Consider the following 11,648-nt stretch of genomic DNA (forward strand, 5'->3'; position numbering starts at 1 on the left):
AAGTCACTTAAGGTTTGAGCGAAATTATTAAAGTACATATACACGTATACCATAGACAAGTCATTAGTAGTCTGTATAATGATGATGTCATGCAGCTACTAAATTCCATAAAATCCTATGTAACTTTATCTGATACAATCCTCCTATATAAACTATTATCTATTTATTCATTCACTTGTTCATTTACAGTTACACAAAGTTAAGTGACACAAACTGTATTTAAATTACACTGGCAGAATACTAGTATCCAATGTCTTCTTATGCACCATATTTTACCATGTAGTTAAAACTCACTCACCACGGTAACCACCATATAGCATAATCAACTATAAACCCCCATAGAACCACTTTGCATAGAACCACTTTGTAAGGCTATAACCTTTTAGCATGCTATAATAGCCACTACATTTATCCTGTAGTGGTCATGGTCCTTTACTGCACAAATGTTGATAAACTTCCTGTCTGACAAATTAATGACTGATAAATTTTCCAATGAATTGTATATTACTCTTCATGTATACAACATATTTGCTACATGCTTTCTCAAGGGCGTAGGAACCGGGGGGGTGGGTAGGGGAGGCCGGGCCCCCACACTATTTTCAAAAGCATGTCTTGCCCCTCCCCCACTTTTTGGGCCAAGTAGCCAAACCTATACACACACACAGAAATACATACCTCCAAACAAGAAGCCATACAACCACCATGCAAAATCACTCTCTGGGGTGTGGCATCACCAGACCACCACAACTGTCAAGCCATTCATTGTACAGTATTAAACACAAAAAGCGTCTGTAACTTTATTTCTGTTATGCTTGCACGTGATATCTGTTGTTCAAATAATTCCTGGATCCCGTGCAGTGAGAAATTTAAACAGTAGAAAGAGTGCCACATCGGTGGCATTATATGATGTGGAAAAGATTTAACTCGAACTGAGGTTGGTAACAGATCTAAGGGCAGTCTCACTGTAGTGCGCGAGTGTATGCGAGTTGCTGACTACCGGCGATTTATAACCAGAAATTATGAAGACTTTGATTTATTAAGTAGTCTAAAGAGAAACATACAAGGATGCTGAAAATGAAAGTGGCCAACGATGAATGCAGTATGGTATTCACGTGATCTACACTCAGTTTGGGAACTCCTGCTAGAGCAGACACCCAGTTTGTAGTTCCTTAAAGATAACAATGTTTCACTTTTCGGATAACCACTATTAATGTTGTAATCCTTGTAGTGTGAAGTAGCATAAAGAGAAGATCTTCACGTGAACATGATTTCTCACGTGATATATACATGCATCGAGCACATGCAGTAGGTGTAGAGGAGCATAGCAGCCATTAGCAGGATAGGGAGTGAAGAGGTATAGCTATGCAGTATAGGTGTAGGGCTATTAGCTAGTGATAACACACCCCACAACACCTTTATATAAATGCACATATGAACTGGGTGCAGAGGAGCTGTAACAATGGGACCTGTGTGGGTGTGGATCAGTTTATGGTTAACTGGTTATGGCTATATTTGGTCCCCCCACTCTGAAAATCATTCCTACGCCTTTGTGCTTTCTCACTGGTATTAAAGTCTTGTACAGCCAGTGGAGGTAGGCTATATGTGTGCGTGTCACTTACTTCAATTGTATAATTAGTGTTTGGAATTTCACGTGAGTCTCAATAGTCGTACTTCAAGATTTGTTTTACAGAGCCCTTGTTAGGTATGCGAAACAGTTATTTTTGATATTTCACAGAGAATCCAGGGACCCTTACAAAACAAAGGACGTGGCCTTGAAGTTCACATAAAGTGTTATCTAAATAACCACTAAGCCCCAATAAACCTCATTGTTGGTTGGTTTGTACTGCAATTGGTGAGACTCACATGACAGTAATGATCAAGCGGCATGTAGCACATGTCCTACCTCAGCTTTGGTAGTTAAAGTGTTTCATGACATTTATATTGGTAATACAGAAATAAGGAAAATACATGAGCTCAGGCAAGTGTTAGAGCAAAAGTTCACACTGACTCATGGGAATACAAGCTGTATGTGGTCAAGCTATCAAAGTGATTTAATAACAAATCAACAACAAGTCAGGCCTATTAGTCAGAGGAACACAAGATAGTACAGAAGAATTATCACTTACCTATCCTACTGGTGGCTCTGATGTACAGTATTACCTGTGTGTGAAACAACTGTAACAATCACCTCCTAACATGAATATAGCATGCATCACCTTTCTCGTGTTATTTAGCCTTTGAGGTCATTCATGATAAAGTATTGGTTTACATATGTATATATATTATCAAGATTACCACTATTACATAAAATGTACAGAAAAGTTTGGAGCTAAAGGGATACCTGAAATTAGATATGCTATTTTAATGATTTCACAGAATTAAGATTTAATGTTTCAGTGGTGCCAAGTCGTAAATTTCTATATAAGCAGAATATTTACTTGAAGATCATGCATACACACACATGTACATGCACGCACACACACATCGCTATTTTAATGATTTCATAGAATTAAGCAAAATTAATGTTTCAGTGGTGCCAAGTCATAAATTTCTATATAAGCAGAATATTTACTTGAAGATGACACACACACACACATCCCTTTTTTAATGATTTCACAGATTTAATGTTTCAGTGGTGCCAAGTCGTAAATTTCTATATAAGCAAAATATTTACTTGAAGATCACGCATACACACACACATGCACACACGCACGCACACACACACGCACGCACGCACGCACACACACACGCATGCACGCACACACACGCACGCACACGCACGCACACACACACGCACGCACACACACACACACGCACGCACACACACAGTGGTATATCTAAGTGTGACTTGACATGTTTGGTAGACTATTTGTGACCGACTGGACAAAACCCAACTGTAGTTTGTATTTTCTGTTGTTAAAATAAAACGAATTGAAAAAATTTGAAATACATGTATCCTAGTCAGCTACACCGAAAAAGCCTAGCTACAAAAAGGGCTCAAGCTTAAAAGGGCCAGGGTTAAAAAAAGCAAAGGTGGCAGCTAAAACCCTGCAATGATGTTAATGCCAATCAGTTTTATTAATGACATAAAAATGCTGTCATTAAAATGATTAGCATTGCAGTCATTTCTTGGCTGCCACCTTTAACATTTTAAAACCCAAAATAGCCCACACCTTATTTGGCATGGGTAATTAATATTGCACTAAAAACAGTATTGTAATCTCACATTAAACACTATCACCACGACTGACTGACTATATGTAGCTCACCTTCATTATACAGTTGCTATCCAAGGTGTTTATCACAGCCTGTAGTAGCTCCTTCTTCTCTTCCTTTGACTTGTAGTAGTCCAGAGCACATGGCTACATGATGTATAACAGTGAGTGTTAATAATGACATGTTACAACAAGTATGAAGGTGCACACACTGTACGTAGATCAGAAATTAATGGATCCTCATTTTGTAGGGATCGCCAGTTTTAATGCAATTACTTACTTACCACTGAGTGTATATAAATCCATTCTAATTACTAGCCTTTACTATAATCTTACAAGGTTAAGGAAATAGAAAATTTTACAAGCTTGTAAGATGAAAAAAAAAGGAGTTCTTAAACAAAGGGGGATCATCACCTCACTATATCACAAGAAAAAAGAGTGTCAGACACACGAGACTATAAATGCACAACAAAACACTCACCCCTATATTAGGGGTGCCGTGATAGTGGTGACATAGGCCATAAAAGTTTTACTATGTACGTTGTGGCAACCCTACCTTATATATTAATTACTAGCAGCTTAGTTATAGGTGACACTCTATCTGTTATACAGGACTACACATGGAGAACAATATAGTCTAGAGACTTTTGGAGTCATGGTACAGATGGCTCCCATTTTACTCTTACATGACACGCAGCATACAAAGCAAGCAAATGAACACAAAGGAGGACAAAGGCTAGATACACAATATACCAAAAGACTTGTCAGATTAAAGTGACGTGCAACAAAATATCAAGTTTGTAGCAATAGTCAATATTGAGTTACACTAGCCTGAAGTTCGAAGGAATTAGTCAAGGAGTTACATATTCAGTCAGCAGAAAATTTCACTAATTTCATAGCACCTTATCAAAAGCTTTTCAGAAAGCATGCTTGGATTTGATTATGCCTCACCAATACTGCCAAGGCACTGTGAAAGTTGAGACTAATTTCTGGTCAATATATATTTTCTGTTAAAGACAGTAAACCTCCATGATCCCTATTGTACTATAGTACTATCATAAGCTGGTCCAGGAACTGGCATAGTGAATTGGCAATATAAGGTTGTCATATGACACTTAATACATCACACTTCACATAACTAAACACACGAAATAGTTACACATACTTTTCCACAGAGCAGTCTCCTAACTGTCTCTTCGATGGGTGGACCTTTCCACCTCTGCTCTTTGAATGTCTGTAACAATCATAATGTATATTTCACATTGTTTGTGATGTGGACCCAAATAGTCTCAGGCAATGACCAAGTATTCAGATGAAGCCTACGTATGCATATAGAGTTAAATATTCTAATAGAACTTATAGTTACACGTCGGAACTAGGTATGTATATTAGAGAATTACTGTACATATCTAACAAATTCACTGTCTAAACATTATGGCTAAGATGCAGGGATGATGGAAGAGCTATTACGGGCCACCCTACGGATCTGATCTCTAGCCCCTTAGCTTGATTTGTTTTGGTAAACTATTCAAGCCAAACTAATTGATGATGCATTAGTAAACAAATGTACATTCCATTAAGAACTTTTTACACCAATACAAAACCTTCATTTGAATGGTATGACATCACAATCCGCCTTACCTCTATCTGTCTCTTTAAGAAGTCGATTTCAGTTTGGAGTTCTATAGAAGTCTTACATCGTTCACGGGTCGAGGACGGCTCTCCACCGATGGCTATGATATCACACTGCATTACGTATACATGTATGACTTCTTACCATGATGTGATAAGCTGTTTTGATCTGGACTAATCGGAGACTTGTATCCTGTAAATATATATGAATGTTCACTATTAGAGCTTGATACATAATATCTATAAGCATTTTTTGAGGATAAAAATCCCTGTGACAAAATTCAAGTAATAGACTAATTAATAACACTATAATTGTTTGATTACCTTTAGAAGGTCGCTCTCTCTGACGGAACTTTGGCTCTCCAATGGTATCCACATCACCACTAAATCCTCCAACTGGTTTGGCCTTCTTCACTTTTGCTTTGGTGAAGTGCAAGTCTGCTTCATCAAATGATATGGGCTGATCTTCATTATCCCAGTCTATGTCAAACCTACACACAATGATCACTATGGATAACACACAAACCCTGGCTCACTGCACAATTCATACATTGTAAGTTATGTGTATAATGTGGAGTTTGATTTGTCACGTGTGATGCAAAAGTCAGGCTTTCTGGTGCTTGCTTTATCATCATACCATTTACAGCATTGCGGTACTTATTAAATACTAGCTATATACCGACCAAAGTAATGCATTACAGTTACGCATTACTGTAAAATAGAAGTAATTAAATGTCACATTCTTTTGTTAGTCTAATTAAAATCACTGAATTGTTTTCTTCCAGTTCCAAAGCTTGCTCTATTTACACATTAACGTGTGCTTGACCCATGTTACCCATGTTACCCATGTTTAACCTGTCAACACTTCAAATCAGAATCTGTCATGCTGGCTTCCTGTAATGGATTATAGGCTACAGTGTACTATGTTAGAAGGTGATTTCTTGTAGTCAGAAGACAAGTTATTTGTTTGTTACAAATATTATTATAGTAAAATGCGAAGTAGCGAAAAAGTAACGACCTGTTACACATTACTGGTCCATGACAAAAAGATATTATGTAACACGTTACTTATGCAATGCAATACTTCCAACATTGACCACTTATGAAACTGTTGACCAGATATTGCATTTTACAAGCAAAAATAACCCAAATCTGAAATCATTTTGCCTACAAACATAGGCCTTGAGGAAGATTCATGCAGACTCTATATAACCTTCATCTCTAATGTACTGGCTGCTGTTAACATAAAACTTTTTGTTCACATGCTGGACAGACAACCATAGGTACACATTTTCAGAAACCAATTTGGGAAACCAGGCAAGTACTCACAGTCCACATGCAACCAGCTGTGGGCATGCGTGTCTGGTTTAAAATGTAGTCTAGTTAGGAGATATGTACGCATCTCCTTGAGATTTTTATATTGCGGGTAATGATGGGTCTGGAAGTGACAGCTATACATAGCCTAGAGATATACTATATGAGAAGGTACAACTTGTAAATATGACACTAAGACTGTTGAATACAGAAATAATCCAGACAATTAGTGACTAGATCCTCCAACAACACACCGTCAGGCATGTAGCCATAACAGCTAGGACTTCCCTATAATGCGTGCCATGCGCACACGTACACACACGTACACACACACACACTTAGACTTAGTACACACTCGCTGCATGCATATTATTAAACCAGGCACACACACACCCACAACCAGCTGAAGGCTGACTGTGCACGTGCCTGGTTTTCTGAAATTGTTTTCCACAAAATGTGTGTGTGTTTGTATGTTTGTATGTATGAATGTTTGTCTTTCAGCACCCATGTGGGCAAAATGGCTTCCAACTTGAAAAACGGGTAAAGCGACTTCCTGAAGGCATTATGAATACCTTTCACAATTGGCTATATGGGTATAAAACAACTGAAAAATGGTGTATCTAGCATTGTGGGCTACCAGAATAACAAATTCTTTCAAGGCAAGAGGGGACATGTCCCATACTTACGTAATGAAAACAAAGGGCAGCCTTGAAGCTATCTCTAAACAATTCACACGAGAAAACATACTACAAGACAGTTGAGAAGATACTTCTGTGCATAACTTGCAGTTTAAAGTGGTTTGTTTGAGTTACGCTTTCCTTAGCAGTACATAGCAATGTAATTACCAATTAATTTGTAACTTACAAAATACACTAAATTACACTATTAACTTATCTAGCTGAATTAATATTAGCATAGCATTAACTATGCATCTAATAATGTCATGCCCCACCCCGGGTAGGGTTCGAGGTGGGGACATAGTGGGATTTTGACAAACTCCTTAGCCCCAGTACTGGGGAATTTGACACTAGACTTTATCAAATCCCCTATATTGCCCCAAGAGGGGTTTCTAATAAAGGATTTGATTTACCTATTAAAATTATTATTTTTTGGCTTAGCAAGCTGCCGCTGTCAAAGCCCCAGGATGTTGATGTCAAATCCCTAGTAGGTGTATGGGGACCCCCGAGGGTGGAAAATGAGGCCTGACATTGATAGTTGCATTATACACATGGTGATTGATCGTCTAATGGGATAGTATTAACTGCATGGGCACCTGGTTTTTAGAAGTAGCACAACAGCAACTTGCTAATTGTTACTCTAATTATTAAAGCTTTACAGTGACCAGCACTGAAGGTCTGACAGCAACTTGTGTCTACTCACACACATAGATTTACAAAAGCTAGGTACTGGGGTTTATAAAAGCATGCACACTCATGTTTGCGGGTACACCAATATACAATGAGTTATGTCTACAGTCACCTCTTTCCCCTGGAAGTGGGCGGGGTGTCCAGTATTCGCTGTTCAGTGGATCCAGCTATCGAGCTTGGGTCTTGTCGCCTTTCGCAAAACGAGATGGTTATACATACACTAACTCCAGGAAGAATAAACTTACGAATTCATGGTGGACGCAAAGAGTGAACGGATAAATTAGAATAACAATTGCGTTATCATTGCGGCGCGCGCTATACAACCAGACAGCAAGTTGTCATGCATGCAACTCTTCACATAGCTTTTCTTTTCTAAATTGAATAATACGCTGAGTAGCTATTTACAACAATATTTGTTTGCTTGTTTCATTTTTTTTTTTGGATCCAGTAATTTTAAAATAGAATTAATCATACACATGTAAGCTAAAACAATAATGATAAATATACAGCAGGCCTGCCAACCTGGAAAGTAAAAAAATCTTGAGATTTCTGTACCTTTATTGTAGTATTGCAGTGTGTAGTAAAAAAAACTGGTAGATGCTATGCTGAGACCAAAAAAAAAAAAAAAAGGTCTCGACTTTTCTCAAAAACCGTGAGATTCGATCTGCTGCCCTTGAGCAGGGTAGTGAAACCGTGAGACTCACGGTAAACCCGTGAGAGTTGGCAGGCCTGATACAGTCAAGTTGGAAGGGAGACGCTGGGCATAGTGGGGAAGGATGAATACAGGGTAAAGGGGAACTCGAAAAGTGGGAACTGGTAGATTGAATGAAAAGATGAATGGATGGTAATCATTGGAATAGTGTGTAGCATTCACACTGTAAAAACGATTTTGTCATTTTAACAAATTGTTTGTTACCACCGTTTTGTAATTTCTTGTTTGGCCAATTTTTTGCATCAAAACAACAAATTACAAAACGGTGGTAACGAAATATTTGTTGAAATGACAAAATCGTTTTTACAGTGCAGTAAAGTCAGAAGTCAGTTCGTAAACAGACAGATCTGGTCAGTTTGTAAACAGATAGATTGCTTGTTTTATTGTTTCATTTCTTTTTTTTTTTTTGATCAATTCAAAATCATGATGTCAACAAAAAATTCAGTATTAAATATCAACTAGTTATACTGAGCTAGTTAATTAATTATATGTAACTTGACAAGCAAGTGTAAACGTACATATAAAGGCTGTGGTGTGCAGGAGCGTATTTAGGGGGTTCCAGAAACCCCCTCTGAAATTTTGAGGCTTGTTACAGCAGGAGAACCATGCTAACTTGATGATAACAGCACAACTGCGTCTACACAATTTAGCTATGGGAACAGGACATAGCTACAGTGTAGGAATCTTATACAATTCTGTTATGTATTGCGGGATAATCGAGATACTCTTATATCAAAAGCTAATGGGGGCTCTCCATTATATACTCTTGTTTATATAGAGCAGTCAGGTACATGCAGCAGTCAAACTACTCTCATGAACATTTATAACGGAACACAATCTTGCATTTAAAGTTTAGTTATGAAAAATATTCAGGAGAAATTGAATATGAGGCCATTTAGACTATTACATTACCTGGCCAGTACATTTAGGACTTTAAGGGAACCAAGCATAAAATTATATTAATAACAGTTTATCACCCATGAAATTGAGAAACTAGCAAATTTTGAAGCATTTTATTGTACATGGCTGTGTCCCCAGACCTTGACACCTATAACTCACTACCAAATTTGGAAACCGCCTTGCAAAAATCCTACATATGCCCCTGGGTATGTGTACAAATAATTATTAACCATTGATTAGTCATGGCGTCTGCAATCCGAGGTTAGTCAATTGTTAGAGGTATCCATCTCAGCTCTAGCTTGTGAAGATTGAGAATGGACAAAGAATGAATTAATAACTTCTCCATAAAACTTATTTTGAATTAAAAGTTTATTGCTGCGTACTTTGATTTTTTTTACGTTCTGTTCCCTTTTAAATTAAATGCCATCTTTGTTTTAAAAGAAGTGCCATTCTTCTTGAGTCATGTCTGGTCTAACCCTTAGATCTTGGATAATACTGATAACACTGAGTTGAATCTGACAAGAATTGGCTGAGGTTTCTTAGATTGATTATGGTATTTGCCCAGTCTTAAAATGTCTTTTATAGATAGAGGATTTATACTGCTTTCAGTTTCAGTGACTATAGCACCATGTTGTGTTCTATATTGTTACAATTATTGTGTAGCAAAATGTCAGTGAAGGGAATGAATATGATTGAAGGGATTTCAGGGGAGTATGGGAGCATATTTACCCATAATTGTGGCAAGATTGAATCTGGATGCAATTTGAGATAAGTGACTGAGACCTGGAACTAGGAAATAACAAACAAACCACGTACAAGCCAATTCTTTAGATCAAACTATTGTTTTTATATGATTTTAAGGGAATTATTTTATATGAATAGTGGACTGTGAAAATGACCATAATTATAAGTTGCAATTTTAGTAGACCGCAAGTGGAAAATTTTTGAAAATGGCACTTTTAGTCAAATCCCTGTAAACATGGCAGCATGCACAAGTATGCATGTAATTTTTGACTTTATTCTTTTCTGTGGTACAGCTTGCTATTTAGTCTGACTTTTACAACTAGCCAAATCACCATTTACAACTAGCCAAATGTCATTTACAACAAGCTTTTTGGCCACAACTAGCCCCTTTTTTAGCCCCTGCACTACCATGCCATAATGGCTTGATCATAATTATGCTGATTATGTATACCATCACCTTTTCATGTATATAGCCTCACTTCTTGACTGTGTCATCTTCAGAGACATCTGACATTTCACACCTATATGGTAAACAGCTTATACTACTGTAGGTATTTTCAGTTAAACCCCTTGCCCATGTATGTGTTTCAATTCCAGTGGCACGCACGCGTGCACACACGCATGCACACACGCATGCACACACGCACACACACATGCACCACTGAAGCTGGCTATGACATGTTTGTACATAGCAGATTGTCACATGGATTGGGGTACGTACATAGTTGTATTAGCAGTAATAATAATAATAATAATGCGATATTTTTGAGTAGTGTGTGCAAGGATCACGAACAAAGTGGAGATTAAAGCCAATGATGAGATATCTTACAGAAAGTAGTGACAGAGACTTTGTTGAATTGTTTAGTCATGCACACTTTTGCCATCTTTTGTTTTATTAGTTTATAGTTCAGGTAAAGAATAGCTAAGTTCTGCATGTGTGTATCAGGCACAGGTCAATATATAGAACAGTCTAATATAGCAGTCAGTTTCAAATGGTTGCTTTATGATCTAGAAGTAAAGTAACTGTATAGTATTCATACTATGTTCATGACTGGTGTTTATATTGCACCACTGGAGTAACTACTGTATTTTCTTAACCTGCCTACACACTATATATATATGCCTTGTTTTGCAGTTAAGTTGTCCCATTGGTGGCCTGATCCTAGTCATAACAATATAGACAATGAAATTACTCTCTGACAACTGGCAACTACCTATTCTTCCTTGCCAGAGCAGCATACAATACAGACAAATACATACACTGTTAAAAAAGGGGAATAACAGTAACTATGGCCGGGGAGTAAAATATTTTACTCTGAAAGGGGAGTTCAGATTACTAGGAGAGTAACAGTAACCCACTAAGGGTGAAGAGAACTCCAAGTGAGTGAAGGCACCAAACTGAAGAGTTCCCATTACCAGCTAGCTAGTAGCAAAGGTGAACCCCTCAGTGAGCCAGTATACCTACTGAGCCTACAACTGAATGAGCCACATGCAAGTTATAGCTTTCTCACTATGATATTTTCTCCATTAATTAGCCAGTTCAATTCTAGCCACTCATTGTAAAAATGAAAGTAATTATTTAGGCTTCCTTTTCAATGGCAGCCATTTACTCACGTTTTATTTTTGCAGACTAACCAAGACATAGAGAAGGAAACAGACAGTACGAAAGCAGGAGGACGAATTGTTACTCAAGAATCAAGAATATTTTGAAATACGTATGTATAATTATTAAATACTATTTCTACTACAAGCGCATTATTTAGA

At 37.5% G+C, this 11,648-nt stretch overlaps 1 protein-coding gene across 1 annotated transcript in view; it reads right to left on the reverse strand.

Moving 5' to 3' along the window:
• LOC136268548 (spermatogenesis-defective protein 39 homolog) overlaps nucleotides 1-7,865 on the reverse strand; it is a 35,737-nt gene extending 27,872 nt beyond the window's left edge. The window contains exons 1-8 of the mRNA XM_066063927.1: nucleotides 7,774-7,865; nucleotides 7,641-7,718; nucleotides 5,172-5,338; nucleotides 4,993-5,040; nucleotides 4,857-4,948; nucleotides 4,381-4,449; nucleotides 3,270-3,362; nucleotides 2,127-2,160 (exon numbers count right to left, since the gene is read on the reverse strand). Coding sequence (XP_065919999.1) covers nucleotides 2,127-2,160; nucleotides 3,270-3,362; nucleotides 4,381-4,449; nucleotides 4,857-4,948; nucleotides 4,993-5,040; nucleotides 5,172-5,338; nucleotides 7,641-7,718; nucleotides 7,774-7,781 — 589 coding nt within the window. The 5' untranslated portion in view covers nucleotides 7,782-7,865. The remainder of the gene's footprint in view (nucleotides 1-2,126; nucleotides 2,161-3,269; nucleotides 3,363-4,380; nucleotides 4,450-4,856; nucleotides 4,949-4,992; nucleotides 5,041-5,171; nucleotides 5,339-7,640; nucleotides 7,719-7,773) is intronic.
• Nucleotides 7,866-11,648: the final 3,783 nt, after the last annotated feature.

This window comes from Dysidea avara, chromosome 10 (assembly GCF_963678975.1).
Source record: "Dysidea avara chromosome 10, odDysAvar1.4, whole genome shotgun sequence".
In the NCBI taxonomy this organism is placed as follows: Eukaryota; Metazoa; Porifera; class Demospongiae; order Dictyoceratida; family Dysideidae; genus Dysidea; species Dysidea avara.